Source organism: Perca fluviatilis, chromosome 20 (genome assembly GCF_010015445.1).
Source record: "Perca fluviatilis chromosome 20, GENO_Pfluv_1.0, whole genome shotgun sequence".
In the NCBI taxonomy this organism is placed as follows: Eukaryota; Metazoa; Chordata; class Actinopteri; order Perciformes; family Percidae; genus Perca; species Perca fluviatilis.
In genome coordinates this window covers 1,385,657-1,405,184 of record NC_053131.1, presented here as the reverse complement: position 1 = coordinate 1,405,184, position 19,528 = coordinate 1,385,657, and the positions used below count along the sequence as shown (strand labels likewise).

Here is a 19,528-nt window from a genome sequence, read left to right as displayed (position 1 = left end):
AGCGGTAACAATAAAAGTCCAGACAGTTCCTCATTTCGTGGTCTGGTTTCATGCAAATTCTGCACGTTTTCACTTGTAGAGTGTGTATGACTCTGAAGAAAAAATCTACTTCCACCGTATTGAATTTTGTCGAATAGGGCAGTGATTTAACTCCGTTTTCAAACCTGATTCTGACAAAGCGGGTTCCGTAAGCCACATTTGTCCCCTGCCACATTCTCCGTATAATCGGGGACACTGGTATTACCCCCCATAAGTTCAGTTTGTTGAAGATTTCGCCATCTGACACATATGCTGGCAACTGCATAAATGACCCCACGACCTAATTTTTCATCAAGTCTGTAACACGTACCTTTGTCGTACCTATACAAAAGCCCTCCAAGATTTTCTTTTTTCCTGTTTCTGTACTCAAAGTAACTTCATATCTGTTGAAACCCAGTTTGCGACACGCCATAATTCCTCCACACAGAAATCTGACAGTTTTCATTAACTCCAGCGGTCGAATTTCTTCCTCTCCTAAAACGTCAACCTGAACCGTCAAGTGTTTGTCATATTTTTTCTCGGGCTTATCTGCCCTGGTATCCACCGTTTTCCTCGTCTCCACCGGATTCTCCTGCGCCTCCATTCTCGCCGTTTGCTCCCGCAGCTCCCCTCCGCTCAGACTCGCCATTTCCGCCGTCTTTTGGTTTCCTTGCGCCTTTCTTTTTTGTTGTTGCCCCTCCTTTACCATCTCCAGCTCTTGCTGTATTGTGTCTTCCTCCGTCTGCTTCCCCTCGTCCTCACCCACAATGTCCACCGTCCTCTTTTCCTCTTCGTCTGTCCTCTGCTGCAGCAACTGCTGCTGCTGTTGTATCTCTGCTCCTCTCACCCGCTGCAGCACCTGTCTCTCCCCCTCAGCTGTGTCCTGGTCTTTCGCCGCACTCGCCCTCGATAATGCCTCCACGTTGATTATTGCTGTTTCAACATTCGTCTCCATTGTTAAAACTCGTTTTTGTTCTTGTGTGATATTGAAAAAAACCTTTGATGGCTGCTGTTCAACCATTGTTTTTTTAATTCCACAGCTTATCAACTGTTCTCTCCTCGTGTTTTCCTTCTGCTCCAGCAGTTTATGTCTCTCCGCCATATAATAATAATAATAATAATAAATTGAATTTATATAGCGCTTTTCATGGACTCAAAGTAAGGAAAAAGAAACGAAAAAAGTTTCAAACAACAAACACTATCCCCCTAGCAGCTATTGCTGCAAGGGGGCCGAAAAAAAAAAAAAAAAAAAAAAAAATTTGAACAAACAAAATGGAGCACGCTGTGGTACTTCCTGGTCTGACTGCACACTGCGCTCACACACACTCACTGACAAAAGGGGAGTGTTCAGGGTGGTATGGCCGTAAGCCATTAGAGGAGGTGAACACAAGCTATTTATAGATGGTAAAATGCAATTACACTTGTGGTATAAAGAAGGAGCAGAGCCCCTGCTGTTGTAAAACAGGAATAAAAAGCTTACAGCACCGGGTATTCCCAGGCAGTCTCACATCCAAGTACTGACCCGGCCCTACGCTGCTTAGCTTCCGAGATCAGGCGCATTCAGGGTGGTATGGGCATACGCAATCAGAGTAGGTGAACACAAGCTATTTATGGTAAAATTCAATTACACTTGCGGTATAAAGAATGAGCAGAGCCCCTGCTGTTGAAAGTGTAGAATAAAAAGCTTACAGCATCAGGTACTCCTAGGCAGTCTCCCATCCAAGTACTGACCCTGCCCTAACCTGCTTAGCTTCAAAGATCAGGCGTGTTCAGGGTGGTATGGGCATACGCAATCAGAGTAGGTGAACACAAGCTATTGTTGGTTATTGGTAATTACCACAGATAACAAGTATGTAAATGCCGAGAAACTACAAACTAATTACTAGGTATTTACCTGGTAAATATATGGTAAGTTATAGTTGGTTATTGGTAATTACCACAGGTAACAAGTATGTAAATGCAGAGAAACTACAAACTAATTACTAGTTATTTACCTAGTAAGCATAAGATAAATTATAGTATTTTAGTGTGTAATTACTTGAGGTGATTAGTATGCAATTACAGAGAAACTACCAGGGAAAAAAACACTGTTGTTAAATATCAACTCAACAAAGTACTGTGTACTTGTTACCTGTTTAGGATGGTAATAACTCAGATTTAATTGTGTACTTCCTCAGAATGTAGGTAGCCAATTTTTAGAAACACCTCCAGTTACACTTACCTGGTAACTACCCCGCAGGAACAGTTTTCCCTAATGTTATGGCACATCTTAAATACTGGGTATGTTCTTGCAGATGTTCTTACAATTTACTCAGTAAGTAAAGTGTAACTGTACTGTAAGATGAAGCATTGTTTATTTCCTTGGTATTACCAGAATCATACCATATAATCTGTAAAAGATCATTCCCTTTCCTTACATATAGTCACAATTTTTTTTACCTCTTATGTCCTGCAACGTTACCAAGGAAAACATGACAATTTACTCAGTAAGTAAAATGAAACTGTACTGTGGAAGGACGCCTTGTTTTTTTGCATTGTATTACCAGACTCTTACCACATCCTTTGCTACTGCTTAAATATTTTTGAAATCACAAACTTTTACCATGTGTGTTCTGCAACTTAATTAAAACATTCTCAGTAACTAAAGTGAAACTGTACTGTAAAAGGAAGCCTTTTTATTCCCATGGAATTACTGGGATCTTACCCTATAATCTGTAATAGCTACAGTTACTATGTAAATCAACAGTATTTACTCAGTAAGTAAGCTGAAAATATACCGTAAAGGAAGCTATCTTTTACACAAAGAATTTAAATAAAGAGATATTTACAAACTTAAATCATATTAACAACCCTTAATAGAAACAGTAGAAACTGGGTTCAAAGAAACCCAGAACCCTTAACAAAGTGCAAAAGTGGGCATTAACAATAAGGACAGCAGTGTGGCCTCTCACTTTCTAAATTTATATTTAATGGGGAGCAGCTCTGAATCTTCTTTCATTTTTTTTATTTTTTCCCCAAGAAACCTCTAAGAAGGCCTTGCAGGTTTTTGCATGCATTTTGCCTACAGTGTCCTACTCCTTGAACACTGGCAGCGGCCCGAAGTTTTCACCTTCTGCAGCAATCACAATTTCAGCAATGATAGCAGTCAACGCTATCGTGTTCCGGTCCACGTCCAATGTTATGCAGCTGAGGCTAATGCTCCTGGTGCGTCTAAACTCTTTTAAGACAGCACGGTACCTGTGCACAACATCCTCTGGACTCTGAACTACAAGACAGATCATAAAACCACATTAAAACATATCATAACCACACAAAAATACAGCTTTGATTATATAAAACAGGACATTCAGGCATTAGGTGAATAACCTAAAGCAATCTAGTGCCATCACAACTCTTCTTCTGTAACATCAATAACGTATTCCAATACAACACATAATTGATTAATAATTGGCCCAGACTTGAATATGGCAGCTGTATATGGAGTTGTGGATTGTGTGTTGGCAGTAACCTTAGCCTTATGCTTAGTAAAATCTTTCAACACATGAGGGCGCTACATTGAAAATAACATTCTTATATTAAGAAAATGTCATATGTACATACATATACATACATGTAATTTAGTTGTGAGCCTTCTTCACCTCTTTTTCCAAAGCTGCATGGGTTTTCTTGTTCTTCTTCTGCTTTCTCTTCCTCTTCCCTCTTTCAGAAGAGGAGTCTGACTCAGAGTCAGATGTTGAAGAGTCTGAAGAATCCATAACCCTCTTTTTGTGGTACCCTTAAACAGAGTAACAACAAATTGAAACAAAGTAATTAAGTGTTCTCAGTGTTGAAAAAAATCATCTTCTTGTAGTATATTTCTCTTATTCATTTGCATAATGTGGGGATATCAATAAACGCAAAATGTGGTAAAAGCTTTCTGTGTTGGTTATGGGAGGACCACAGTCTGGATACCTTTTGAAGTTGTTGACGGTCCGGTCTTTACTGGGTTGAGAGCTTTCTCCCTAAGGAAATCCCGCTCCTCTTTTAGAAGCCGGTTCTCCTCTTTCAGAAGCCTGTTTTCCTCTTTCAGTAATTTAAAATCCTCCCGGAACTTATCCATGGTTGGAGCAGTGGCTTTCTGTTGAATCTCTACAACTATAATAGATGAACAGAAATATATTTAATGTTTAAGTATTTATTTTTCATTTGAAATGAAAATACTTTCATTATTAATCTTAGTTAATATTAATTTCAACATTTACTGATATGTTATTACAATCAAAGGATGTATTTGTTAACATTAGTTAATGCACTGTGAACTAACATGAACAGCTTTATTTTTATTAACTAACATTAACAGAGATTAATAAATACTGTAACAAATGTATTGCTCATTGTTAGTTTGTTAGTTAATACATTAACTTAAGGTAACTAATGAACCTTATCGTAAAGTGTTAGTGTTACCTTCATGGCTTGTAACATTTCAATTCCACCGCAGAGCTTTGTAGTAATCAGGCATCCATATGGGAACGGCCTTTAATGATGAATGCGTCATTGTGTGTTCAATGAGTAAGGTTAAATGTAAACATTGCAAGACATCTAGTGGCATTCACTGATGTTTGTGACTGTTGCTGGTGTCAACTTTATGAACAATTTTACATTGTGCCCTTTTAGTATATCTTTCTTCTGATCTAGAACATGTTTGATTTACTTTAAACCCGAAATGCTAATTAATGCATTAATTAACAAGCATGTACTAACATGTAGTTAAGATGGTATATTCATGCAGGAATATGACTCATGTCGTAACAAGGTTAGTGCGTCATTAGTACATGTCTTAACTCATCATTAGTTCATAGTAAAGTAATTATTAATTCAGGTATTAGTACATGATTATTCATGTACTATTATTGTACAGTGTTAACCATACATGTTGTAGGCTGCAAACTTTGCTGACGTTAGCCTGATACTAACTTAACGTTATGCTAGCAAATAAACAAGTTTTTGCAGAGCTGTGATTGAGCAATCCCACTAACTGTAAAAAACGTACAGTGAAAAACACAACTTGTAAGAGTGACGATTGGTGGCACACTAAACATTTGATTTGGCTCATTAAATTCTTTAATAACGTTATGTAATATAACGTTACCTTCATTATCCAAATGCAGCGACTCATCTGGGGGGCTTCTGCTCTTATTGGTCCTTGGCATGATCTGTATTTAAAAATATTGAATATGATAAAAAAAAAAATTAAACAATAAAAATATCATAGCTAAAACGTACTAAAAGTTATTTGTCTGAAATTAGCACCTGGGATATAACCACAGACTGTAGGATGTGTAACCCGATATAACTTCAGCGGTTCCGGTCTTTCCGCGGGCATTCACTTCCAATGTTCGCTTCAGTGATTGCGGTGCCATGGGAGTGTAAGTGGAATTAATTTATACATATCTATAATATACATGTCAAATTTAAGAGACTTAAAAGAGATGAGATGGTTAAAACACATACACGTTAGTACTACAGCTGCATCTAATGTTACGTCTCTTACATTTTAAATTGTCTGTATTTTTCAGAAATATGACATTGACAAGAACATTACTTCAGAAGACAGCCCAAGGGGGTAAACATTTAATAGAATGGCTCCAGAGGGAGAGGCTGTTATCAAGAAAAAAACGATGCCCTGTGTGCAACAACAGAATGAAACTCAAAAGAACCAACACGACCAAGGATGGATATAGGTGGTAAGAACCAAGCATCACTGCCACACAAGCTACACCTGGATTAATTTGCCATTAGATTATACAGTGTCTAGATTGGGGGAGAAGTGACAGTAAGCAAAACTATGGGACAGTGATACTGTATTGTAGCATCCTGAGTTAGAAAGGATGTTATGTTACATAACAAAAATAATTCACAAGTCAAACACCGAATCTGAATCAGATTTAAATATTTCACATACTGAAGAGAAAACAAAAAGCCTTTAGAACATCACCTGGGTAAATCTAGCTTCTGATGATGCCTACAGGTCACAGACTCAATACCGTTACTGCATGGAACATACTTTTAGTAACATAAAATGAGGGGATCATGTACAAAAAGTGCTAATCTCATCCTACATGGATGTAAGTACCCTAAAACTTAAGCTGACATGGTGTAGTTTAACCTCAAGGTCACGGAATCCTTTCACACTGAAGGTGTTGTAGTACAGAACCAAAACAGCAAAAAATATCACTTCGCAACAATGATCACCCAGTACCTTATTACAGTCTGACAAACTATGCAATGTTGGATATTTACAGATTATGTCATATGTTACAGGAGCTGTAGAAAGGCAAACCACAGGGGTAGTGGAACCACAAGGTCCATCAAAGAGGGCTCAATATTCTGCAGGTCACACATTACGTTAGCATCATGGATGAAGATTATGCACAGGTTAGGAGCACTCTCTGTTTCTCTATCTTGTACTTTTTCTTTGTTTCGGTTGCACTGTAACAATGTCCTGCAATATTGCCTAATATTACTGATTTATTCAATCCACATTTACTGGTTTGTTGATAGGTAATTTAATTATTATGTTTAAACATTGTTGTATTATTAAAATTAGGCTATGAGGGTATTAACTGGTAATATGTTGATAGTAGTTGTCATGTTCAGTAGTTTTTTTCTCAGTTTGTCGCAGGGTTTGAGGAAGAGACAAGTGGACATGATCGAGGATGGAGTATGTGGGAGCAGCCAATCATTGACCAGGGTGACTAAACTGTTAAAGTGATGGTTCGGAGTAGTTTCACCCTAGGGTCCTTTGCACCATGACCTTGAGCCAAACACCCCCCCAGAAGCTTTTTTCACCTGGGTCTAACATTGGACGAGTTAGCGTAGAGTAGCGTTATCAGCTGAATAGCTTAGCGCAGGGGCTAATGGATCCGAAGTGTCTCTTGGCTGTTTTGGCTCGAGGTCATGGTGCAAAGGACCCTAGGGTGAATTACTCCGAACCATCACTTTAAGAGAGATCTGTGGTAAAGCAGTCAGGCGACTGGAGATTAGATGGAAAATGCGTATAGGAGGGAGGAGAGCTTTTGTTGCCATAGATGAGAGCAAATTCAGACACAAAAGAAAGGTAAGGTCTGGTTTTGTAAGTAAAATGGTAATGACTGTTTAAAAAAAAAAGTACAGTGTATCTGGTAGGTGGACAACCATTAAGACATTTTACTTATTTTCAGTATGGACGTGGACGACGTGGACACACCTGGAGAAGACGCTCGTGTACGGTGGCCGAGAAGGTTCACACAAATACAAAAGCTACAACACAAATACAAAAGCCACAACACAAACGCAAAAGCTACAACACAAACGCAAAAGCTACAACACAAACGCAAAAGCTACAACACAAATACAAAAGCCACAACACAAACGCAAAAGCTACAACAAAAATACAAAAGCTACAACACAAATACAAAAGCTACAACACAAATACAAAAGCTACAACACAAATACAACAGCCACAACACAAACGCAAAAGCCACAACACAAACGCAAAGGCGACAACACAAACGCAAAAGCCACAACACAAATACATAAGCGACAACGGAAGTAGCTAGCTAAGTGACAACGGAAGTGAACGTGTTGTTGACAAACGGAGCCGGAGGCAATTGTCGGAGGATGAGCAGAAGGAGAAGTTCTTGTATGTTTGAGAAGTAAGTGAAACATGATTACTTGCTAATTATGATTCCTGTTGCTCTGTGATTGTCACAAATAAGCAATGTTGTTCAATATATTTGTATTTTCACATGTATGTACTCTGCCATTTAGGCTACGAAGCTTCGTAGCGTCTTTTAACGCGCAAATGCTATGTTTAAAGTCTATAGTTTGTCACGTTTAGTGAAGCTGTTTAGCTAAATCACACAAATACTATATTATTGTAACTTGTTAAGCGTATCTCGGCCATTTAGGCTACGAAGCTACAGCTAGCATTTAACTAACGTTAACTAAATGGCGCCCCGCGTCTTTTAACCTTAACGCGCGAGTCCTACGTTTAACTATCAACTAGCATTACTTGTTAATATATCCATCCTGCGTGTGTGTGCGCACACTCACTTCACTAGGAAGGTTAACATTGTTCAATGTTCTGCACTTGCTTATGGTTATGTGGTACATGAAGCATAGCACTTAAACAAATACAATATAACGTTAATGTTTGGTAAATTGTTTATTTATTTAATGTTTACATTCCTAATGCTCACCTAATGACACTATTTGTTTTATTACAGATAACTACAGTATGTATTGTCCTTTTTGTGGATTCAACCTACATGCAGAAACAGCATTCTGCAGTTCATGTGGCAAGAACATCACATTTCTGCATGATGCTGCTAAGCCTGGCACAAGTGAAGGTAACTATTCAGAGATTCCATCATTTTTATTCATCCTCTATACTCAATGAGTGAAAGGCTGCAACTAACAATTTTTTTCATTATTGATTAATGTGTGAGTTATTGTCTGGATGAATGGATTAGTAGTTTGGTTTGTAAAATGATGATCAGTGTTTCCCAAAGCCAAAGAGAATGTTCTCAAATGTCTTTTGTCCCCAACTCAAAGATATTCAGTTTACTGTCACATAGGAGAGAAGAAACTAGAACATATTCACATTTAACAAGCTGACATCAGAGAAGTTTAACTTTTTTTATAAAAAATAAAAAAATGACAAACTGATTGGATTCTGTTTGAAGCAGGAACTGGAAGCACAGGAAATAGTGCACTGGCTACATTCCTGAATTTTCGAAGTTTAAAAGAGAAAGAGAGACAATCATGTTTCAAAAAGAAAAAAGAACCACTGAAAGACAGCAGTGTGAAGGTAACTTCAGTTCAGCTGGTAGTCCATTATGTCATATATTTGCTATGTGTCAATGAACCTACTTCTATGTTTCTCTGTAGATTTCAGTTGGTATTATGCGTATAAAGGATGGAGTGCTGAAATCTGTCAGAGGAATGGTACTACCCCTTGTAGTGCAACCAGGGTCGGATGCAGAGCAATTGCGCAAAGCAACCGTACAGAAAATGAAAGATTTTAACAAAAATTTAGAGGCTGGTCCCTACCTTCTGCTCTACCCTGATGGTACAAAGGTAATACATATTCCCGGGACAGAAACAGCCTTCTCTCTGAAACTCTACAAGGATGCTGTTGGGAAAGCTTGGCAATGCCTCACATTGTACATTTGTACGGTGGAAGATTTCCTTACTAATTGTAAGTAATTCTGATATCAATAACCAAAGAAAAAAAGCTCTCTTAAATTGATTAGTATAAGTACATTTTCCCATTGTTCATTGTCTAATCTTGTATTTCACAGCTGAGCAATTCAACTCAGACTCGTCTGATTCAGAGGTGATCATTACAAGCAGAAGTGCTGCTGAATTCAATTCAGCTGATACAGTAGTAAGTGTAACATTTGCCATGTTGTACCTGCTTTCATGACTCACGTGCAGGTCAAAGATGGTATGCCCTTTAACAATGTGGTGTGGGTCAGGATGTTCATCACATGAGAGATACTCATATTGCTTATATTTCAGGCTATTTCCGTCAAATCTGAAGTGCAGCTGTAATTAGTTTTTTACTTTCAGCTATTTAAACCAATCTTGACCAGTACCAGTAACTATGGTAATATGTGGCTCCTATATGTGTAGAGATATTAAAAACTAGAAACTACTATTTAGTTCCCTTAGAGTGTTTTTTTATTAAAGTGGCAGAGATGTGTGTATGTGTTTGTAGCTTTGTCTTTTAAATATTCTGTAGCTAACTAAATTACATAAAGTAATATGGGACACTGACTTAGAGACCCAAAATGATAATTGTAAGAGTAGTGCCTTTCTTTATAAATAGGACATCTGATACCCCTACCTTTTTATATTTAAGCCCTTCTACTCACAAGTCCAATAACTTGTTTGTCATGCAGATCTTACTTTCCGAAGCAGAAGACTGCCCAGGAACATCAGGAAGTGCATTGGAAACTACATGTTACAGGTATGATGCTTTCCGCATAAATTTGGAGATTGATTGATTCATTTGGAGACAAGAACAATGTAAATGTTTCTTAATTTTTCAGAAAATACACAGAACTGTATGCACCCATTATAGTAGAGGATTCAGAGACCTCCGGAGACAGTGATGCTGTCACTCATGATAATTCAGAGGATCCAGAGTAAGAAATCAAGTCACCCTTACTACAACTGTTGTTTTTTCTGGTTAAATGTGTCTTCCATCAAGTATCATCATCATCATTACATTCATCATCATCTATTTGTTGGTAGGATAGAACAGAGATCCATTTCAGAAGTGATTGCAAACCTGGCACTCCTGATTGATCGCCATGCAGTCAGCAGATTTCACATTTGCCGCTCTGACATCTGGGATGGTGCCGTCAGAGGATTCAAAAGAGGAACATTCTCTGAAAAGAAGGACCTCCTAGTAAAGTTTTCTGATGATGCAGGCATGTTTGAGGAAGGTATTGATACAGGTGGCCCAAAAAGAGAATTCCTCTCACTCCTGATGAAAAGCCTGAACAAACGACCCATATTTGATGGACCTGCAGAGAGCCGCTACCTTGTCTACAACTCAACAGGTACTGTTTTGTGTGGAGTGTTTTAAAGGAACTACATCATTAACCATGCAATTCTTGTTTAACATAAAAAAACGTATTTAACATGATTACTATGTATTTTCATAAGCAGCAATCAGAGAGGATGAATATAGTTTGGCAGGAAAGATGATTGCTGTATCCATAGTACATGGAGGACCTGGTCCAAATTTCCTCTCAAAGGATCTGGTCAGCTACATCTCAGGGCAGTCCAGTTTCAACTCATCTATAGGAGACATTACAGATGAGGAAATAGGGAAAGTGTTACGAAAGGTATGAGGGTGTAAAATTCTAGCAAAGGTTGTTGGTTAGTGAAGGGTGCAGTTTTGTCAACTTATTTCAAGGTAGTTTTCTGATATGACTATTATATAATTACTTTTTAAATTTCAAATGAGTTAAGTTCATCATATATTTTTTTAGATACACAATGAATCCTCATTGGAGACCCTGCGAGACCTAATGATACAGAACAGCACCATGTTGCAGACAGCAGGGTGCTTCAAACATGTAAGGTCAGTGGAGGAAAAGCAGTCGATTGTAAAGGAGTACCTCAGGTGGTACATCATTGACAGAAACCACAGTGCAATCGAAAGGTATGTTTTTTTGTTACTGTTTAAAAAAAAATATTGTTTGCGTTAAAACATGGTGTTGCTGTCTTGCTGCTATGTAGTGCACATTCCAATTTTCTGGTAACCTGTTGTTGTATTTCAGATTCAAGGATGGGCTTTCCAGCTTGCAGGTGTTAACAGTGCTGCAGCAGCATCCTGAAGTCCTGACACCTGTTCTCTGCCTGTCAGATAAAAAGTTATCTGCTACGGACATTGAGAATATCTTCCGACCAGAGCTAAGTCTGCGTAGCAACAAGAGGCTACAGGAGGAAAAAACACTATCTTTCTGGGCAGACTACCTTCTTGATTGTGAAGGTTGGTGAATTTTCTTTAATTGTGTTATTTTATCCACAGAAATTATAATAAACAGTTCCAGAGTTGTTGTGGATGTTGTTCATTCTAATTGCTTTCTACTTTTAGAAAGTCAAAGTGAAGTAACCCTGGAGGAGGTCTTCATGTTTGCTACAGGTGTACCATGCATACCTCCTGCTGGTATGGGAACCTCAGCCACGCCTGCACTTCCTCCGCCAGTCCAGCTTCTCTATGGCAAATACATGTGCCAATACTTTAATGTTGCCACTCCTGGAAAACTACAACACCTTTAAGGCAAAAATTAGCTTTGGGATTAAGAATTCCCCTGGCTTTGGATGCATTTAGACAGTTATCACCTGTCAGCCCCTTGAACCATTGTCATTGAATTACCTATGTGGTAAAAGTTGCAGATAAATTAAAAGATTTTTGTTTGCATTAATAGTAGTGGCCAAATGTTTGTGCCAGTTTTTCAATTTTTATGATTGTTGTGTAGTTTGGTTAAATAACACATCACCACTTAAATGTCAGAAGTAGTGTCATTTATGAAACATGGCTGTTAGGGCTGGAAAATATATCAATATTATATTGACATACTTTAGATATACAAGACCAGATATTGTCTTAAATTTTTGGTGTTTATCGTTTGATACAAGAACAAGTTAGTCTTTTCCTTGTTTTTAAAGGCTGTATTATTTGCATTTGCCCACATTACTGTTGATTATTTATCAAAACTGTCATGGTCTTATTTGTGAAAGCCCCAATTGTCAACCCTACAATATTGCTGCAAAATAGACATCGATGTATTTGGTCACAAACATTGTGATATTTTATTTTTTTTTTGTGTTTTTTTTCTTTTTTACCTTGCATGTTATGTACATTTAGCCGCTTTGATGGTAAACATTGTTTCTATTAAAAATAAAATAAGTAAATAAATAGAAATTAGATTGTGGACTCTTGTTTACACTGTATTTAAAGCCATTTAAAAGGGTTTGTTTATAGACTGTATATTAACATTTGTATATTACCATTTGTACAAATAAAAAAATCATTTTGTGAATCTGTTAGGCTCTAGTCGGACCCAGGACTGAGAACAGGCACACAAACACAGATGAGCGGTTAGCAGTGTTTTATTGGACACAATGTGGATAGTGCAGGAGGGAATGGCCAGGAGAGCAGCTCCAGGTGGAGTCGAAGCTGGAGATCAGACGGCGGGTGTGTGGCCAGGCAGCGAAGACGAGCTGGGTGGAAAGGCTGGTTGAGAACGGAGTTGAGAGGTGAGCAGGCAGCGGAGGCAGATGAGAACCGAAGCAGCAGGTCCAGAGGCGGAATTGAACAGAGATGAGAAGCGTGAGACAAGCACAAAGGTATGCTAGAAACAGGACTGAATTCTCTCGAGCACAGAGTGGAGCCACGTTACCACAGGAATGGTTGCAACGAACTGGCGCTGAAGAGGTGAACAGCCCGGGTAGATAACTGTTGGTTGATTACTGGAATGAGCTGCAGCTGGCTGGAGCAGAGCAGGTGAGAGTGGCCACGCCCCTAGACCTAAATCCTCTTGAGTGACACGCAGACAGACACAGACAACACACACATAAGGGAAAGGGGAAACAGGAAAACAGGCTGGGACAGGGAGACAGACACTGACCCATAACAGAATCAACTAATGCTATTTATTCCCAGATACTTCATGAACGCATCATTTCCCAGATCCACTTTAGCCAATCTGACAGACTGCAGGCCAGATAGCATATGTTGGAGAGAAGCATGAAGAACGGATTGCAATATGTAAAACTTAATTTTAAAATTACAGAAGTAGAGGCAATTTCATTTAGTCTTTTTATTGTGAAAATCAGAAGTACCGTGTTATGTTGGTTAGTACGAGGTAAAACTTTTTAAAAAGACATTCATGATTTGTGCAAATTAAATTTATTATGTATTGATATGTTTTCTACATTTGAAGATTTCAATATGACATGTTAATGACTCAAAATACAAAAGTATGATTTGGGATTTGCCTGTCTGGACAAGGTACTTCACTGCAAAGACTTAAGACTTACTTGAACTTTACAAAACTGACTTGGTCCCACCTTTGGAAAAAAGCTACAGTTGTGCTTACACATTTATGAAACCATGCTGAAGTTGACTAAAAATAGGAATAAAAAAATCTTGTAAATTTATCTTTATTTCTTAATTTAAAAAACAAAAATGGGAAAAATCCAACCTTTAAGGACATGAATTTTCTTTCTGCATGAATAATGTATTATAAATAAATGAAAGTTCTTACTTAAAATACAGTAGTATACACACCCTGTACTTTACCCCAGTGTACTTATGACCCCTGCATTTTAAGGAAGAACATTTATTTATTTACAATACATATCCATTAACAAAGAAAATTGGTGTCCTTAAAGGTTGGATTTTTCCCAATTTTTTTTAATTAAGATAAATTTCCAAAAGATTATATTTTTATTCCTCTTTTAGTCAACTTCAGCATGGGTTCATAAACTTTATTACGCAACTGTACATTAAAGATCAGCCATGTTCTTCAGGGTGATGTAGTTCTCTACAGCAGATTCCCATTGTAGAGGAGATGTCAAACCACTTTGTCTCTGCAGTTCTTCAAAGCGAGGTTTGCTGTTCATCCCTCTCCACCAGGAGTTGCTGGCTGGCATGAGGCTGTCAAACTGGCTCAGGGTTTGTGTAGATGCTGGGAATCCACAATTCCTTCCGTTAAATCTAGGAGCATGTACAAAAAAAAAAAATCCAGAATCACTCACTAACAGTTTTCTTTCAAATTTATTTGAGTTATGTTCATTATTTTAGTCACGTACTTCTCATAGGACAATGATGCAGAGACACAAAAAGATACTAAGTCAACATGATCATGAGTTAAAATAAGTCACAACTACATATTTGACCAATGCTTGAAGCATGTGTGTATTTTTGTGACAGCTAGATGTTTGATGTGCAATGTTATTGTACCATCTATCCATGAATCCACCATGAACTATAGTTCAAATAAAGTGTTACCTGATTAGGTTTCTTTTTGGTGATGCAATACTCACCTGTGAGGCACATTGTACATAGCCTCTGGTTTACCAGATGGGCATTGGGATTGGCGAACTGGACGAATAGTGTGAGTGTTCCACAATTGCTTGTATTCATCCAGTTCGTTCTGCAGGACACCCAAGAAGCAGTATCGCACCAAACTTATGTGTTGATAGCTGCCATTGAAGAGATGCCTCTCCCTCAAGTCACTCAACAGATCCATCCAAAATTGACTCCTAGTTAAGAATACACACATTAACACACTATAATGTTGTAGATATTAGAAAAATGTAGAAAGAAAATAGTCTCAAGCTGACACTAAGGAAATACAGCCAACATGAGGAACCTACCAAGCAGGAGTGAGTATTGCCTAGATCAGTAAAACATACAGTAAATACACAAATGTAGTAGAGCATAAATCAATGAAGAATTTAATGTATGAGACAAAAACCTTTGTTTCCGAAAGTAGGACCACCAGCTTTCAATGCGCTGGTTGGATGTTGAAGTGCGCATACATGTGGCTTTTGGCTCCTGCAAACTCGTCTGCATGCTCTGATCTCAGGGAACAGTGAAGTGATGCCATCAGTCCATTTTCTGTGCCGCAGTCTGTGCGGAGACGCATTGGAATAATTCCAAACTCAGCTACACACTGCATGTAATTTTGAGCAATTATGCCAGGGTCAATGTTAGACTTTCCACATTTCAGCCACATGATTTTTCTAGAAAATCCATCGATACAGCCACTAATTGCAATCCCAAAAGGTTTCAATTTATCATAGCCATCAACATGCCAGACGTCATTGGGTCCCATTGAGTGGTATGCTCTCCGGACGAATCTGCGTCTAAAGCGATTTTCTTCTCGGACGGATCCAGTTCTCCCATTAGGCGATCACATCATCTCTTCTGACTATAAGAGAGTACTTCTGTCTCAGAGTCTGACACATTGCTCGGTATCCTAAGAGCTGGCCTGATCCCTTTAAGTTCCTCAGATATAGCTGCCTGCACGTTGCAACCGAGGTGAGTTAGTCCTCCGGTCAGGCCTGCATCCTGTAGTCTTTCTTTTAAAGTGCAAATACTCAATGAAATGTTGTGCTTGGTTGCCAGTAAGTCCATTATTACTTCATAACTATGGCCTTCTGAAATACTTCTGAATAAGTTCATCTGCCATTGTAGCTTCAGGACCTGATGGGTAGGAATGAGGACATTATATTTAAGATTATTAGATGCACTGCATTAATGTACCGTGTTTTAACTTCTACTTAGCATTGAAGAAACAGTACAGAGTAAAAAGATACTCAAAGTGAATTACATTAATTAAATTTCCTTAAGTGGTTAACTTGTGATTCTAATCTTCATTTGTCAAATAACAAAGCAATCCAGTATCTAATTACACTACATGTCAGAACTAAACATAGCATACCTTCATCTTGAAGACTCCGTAAAAAACTGAACGTTTCTGCCACATTTCCCACAATATGACAGAACATGTTGAAGGTTCACTCCACAAAATGGACAAAACATAACCTGTTGTTAAAAGACCAAGGAAAGCAAAGTTTTAGACTACAACCAAGGCACATGTTCTCAAACTTGTGGGATGGTAATGTAAATACTCTTCTACACAAAGTTGATCCCTTAATACATTTGTACTGGTGCATACACGGACTCATATAGTTAGTGATTCATTATCTCCCTCCAGTATGTAAACACGCTAAGTCACGGTTAAAATTCTGGGTTTATTTCATTCACACCAACCGGGTATGTATGACAGATATCGCTACTAATACTGTAATAGGCAGCATATTAAAGGGAACACAATTAGCATTCACTTTAAACATCTGTTTACGCAACCATAACCACACACGCACACATGCCGGTTAACAAGTTCGGACAGTGGGATATATTTATATATATGTGTTTAAACAGCTTCACTAAAACGTGACAAACTATAGCTAGACTTTAAACATAGCGTTAAAAGACGTTACGAAGTTATAGCTATCTAGCTAAATGTTAGCTAGCTAATGTTAGAGTTGCTAGCTGCCAGTAGCCTAAATGGCAGAGTACATACATGTGAAAATACAAATATATCGAACAACATTGCTTATTTGTAACAATCACATAGCAACAGTAATCATAATTAGCAAGGGAAGTAAGTTTCACTTACTTCTAAAACATACAAGAACTTCTCCTTCTCTTCTATTCATCTCCCGTTCGCTATCAACAACACGTTCACTTCCGTTGTCACTTAGCTACTTCCGTTGTCACATAGCTAACTACTTCCGTTGTCGCTTATGTATTTGTGTTGTCGCTTTTGCGTTTGTGTTGTGGCTTTTGTATTTGTGTTGTAGCTTATGTATTTGTGTTGTGGCTTTTGCGTTTGTGTTGTGGCTTTTGCGTTTGTGTTGTCGCTTTTGCGTTTGTGTTGTGGCTTTTGTATTTGTGTTGTAGCTTTTGTATTTGTGTTGTAGCTTTTGTATTTGTGTTGTAGCTTTTGTATTTGTGTGAACCTTCTCGGCCACCGTACTCGTGGGTCTTTGGAATGGTGGAAGTCAAGGGATGCCATAGACGTCCCATCTTAAAGCTTGTAAAAAATCGTTCCAGGAAGCGACTGCTCCCGATTATCCAGAAGTACATTAGACCTGGTAGTAAAGGGATAAGTGATAGCTGGAGTGCCTACAACAGGTTATCACGTCATGGTTACATTGTCACGCCCCGGTGACTCTCAGGGGCCTGTTTCACAAAAGCAGAATATATAAATCCAGGATAACTGATAAAGCGAGGCTTGACCTAGTCTAATCTGTGCATCCAGGCTTGGTGCGTTTCACGAAGGCCAAACCAGGCTGAGGAGGAGCGACTAGGTTGAGTCAGGCTGAAGTAATTCAGATAGATGCGCGTCCACGGCTTTCCTCAAAAGACCGCGAGGTCGATCACAGATTTACTGATGCCAAAATAGAGAATATGCATTGTACATACTTTATACAGAGTGAGCAGCAGCTTCTTGTGGAAGTATGACGACGGGAAACACATTATTTGTTTAAAAAGAAAAGAAACACGGCCGCTGTAATGAAACAGCGAGAGAAAGCGAGGCAGACGATCACGGACCAACTGAATGCGTAATTGTAGCCTAAATATATACATTAACTGACCACGGCTCTGAATTGAAGCCGTCATAATCATTCCATTCAAGGATTAGGCTACTAATCATTTTCACAAATTAACAGTTGTACTCTTTGCCTTAAAAGTAAGCAGAAGATAATGTTACTCAGGAAATTTACAATGAAGATCAATTTTCTACAACGCTAGAATATGATGCGTAAATATCTCTTTCACTCTGTTCCTCCCTCTCTCTCATGGGCTAAAATATAAGTTTCCTAAGTCATATTAACTTCCACTGCTCGCTTTTAATGCAAAGTGTACAACTGTTCGTTTTTGCAAATGACAGTGACTCATTGAATGGTTTCAGTTAAGAGCAGTATTTCATAAATGTATATTTTTAGACTATCATTCAGTTGGTCCGCTATTATCTGCCACGCTTTTTCTCACGTTTCATTTTTTTTATTTTTTATAGAGGCAGGTTTCCTTCTCTACATATTATATGCCTTGCTCCCTGTATATATGGACATAGAAAATAAAGAAATTGGACTCTAAAATCTAGAAACTATGAAGATAATTAAGTGATAAATTCCATGCACACTTACACGAATGGAACAGAGTGATATTCATCAGTTATTTCCCCCCAAATATAAGGTCAAAAACCATTGAGGTGTCCTCTCCCTGTTATTACATGAATGTACAGTAGCCTACATCACTAGATAAGTACTGGTCCAGTGAACTAAGACTATCATTTGGGAGGATTGTACAATTAGGATATGTTCTTAAATTGTACAATCCTCCCAAATTATATTCCCAGTTTACTGGACAACATAAATTGTGTGCTAAAAATGCCAAATACAATGCACATGGAAGTGGAACAAACATGATCCTTATTGTTAAAGAATTAAAAAATAATTAATCAACTAAAATATTTCAAGGTGCATTGGTCAATTATAGAAATGTACAGCATTGTATGTATTGCTCTTAGTAACAGACTTAATTTAAAACACATTTGAAATGTTATCAGCCTTTTCTAATTATCTCAACAACTGCCATAATATATTCATCAAACTTCTAACAACAATATGAACAGCAGTCTTCATACAGCAATATAACAGTAACAATGACTGTCACATGAATAATTATAAATAAAAAAATAATGGTCACAACTTGAAATAATAACAGTACTTAAAATAAACAGTAAAATGCACCTGTTGTATTTTAATCCATGCTGATAATGACAAGAGGGTAAAACCACGCCCGCCGATAGGGGGGGACAAACGGGTCTGTTGTCCCGGGCCCACAGTAGGGGGGGGGGGCCCAGAACTGGGCCCTCATTAAATTATGGAAGAATTAAAAATCTTTTTTTTAAATAGGCCTATTTGTGGAAAAAAATATGTAGCATAATATTTGAATTACATAAAAGCGTTTTATTTGTTTTCTTCCTAATTGTCCTGGAAATGGTGGTCAAGAACCCCCCCACCCCCAACATAAAAATGGTTTGGCCACTGATCAGAATTTGATATTGTCACTTGATTTGAAGTTCAGTACGCTCAAAATGTCCGGTCAGCACAAGTCCGGAGCTCGGAAAAGGAAAGAAAAGAGAAGAAGAAAATAGAGGCCGTAGAGATTTTCTAAACAAATATTTAAAAAAAGGTGGTGACGGTGAAGCTGGAACTGTCAACGTAGAGCAAGGTAAAAAACAGCGCAGCCAACGCCATTTCGTCACGTAACGTAACAGGCCAGCTCTCATGTTAACGTCCATTAGCTTGTATAAAAGCCTGACACAACACGTTAACTTTGACAGAAACAGTTGAGTTTGGTAGCTCCATCAGTAAGGATGAG

At 38.2% G+C, this 19,528-nt stretch overlaps 1 protein-coding gene across 1 annotated transcript; it reads left to right on the top strand.

Annotated features, from left to right (window-relative positions):
* Nucleotides 1-7,218: 7,218 nt before the first annotated feature.
* Nucleotides 7,219-11,838, top strand: LOC120548865 (G2/M phase-specific E3 ubiquitin-protein ligase-like). Its single transcript, XM_039785382.1, has 7 exons — nt 7,219-7,277; nt 10,095-10,190; nt 10,300-10,610; nt 10,720-10,898; nt 11,046-11,218; nt 11,337-11,548; nt 11,654-11,838. The coding sequence occupies exons 1-7, from the start codon at nt 7,219-7,221 to the stop codon at nt 11,836-11,838; spliced, it is 1,215 nt and encodes a 404-aa protein (XP_039641316.1).
* Nucleotides 11,839-19,528: the final 7,690 nt, after the last annotated feature.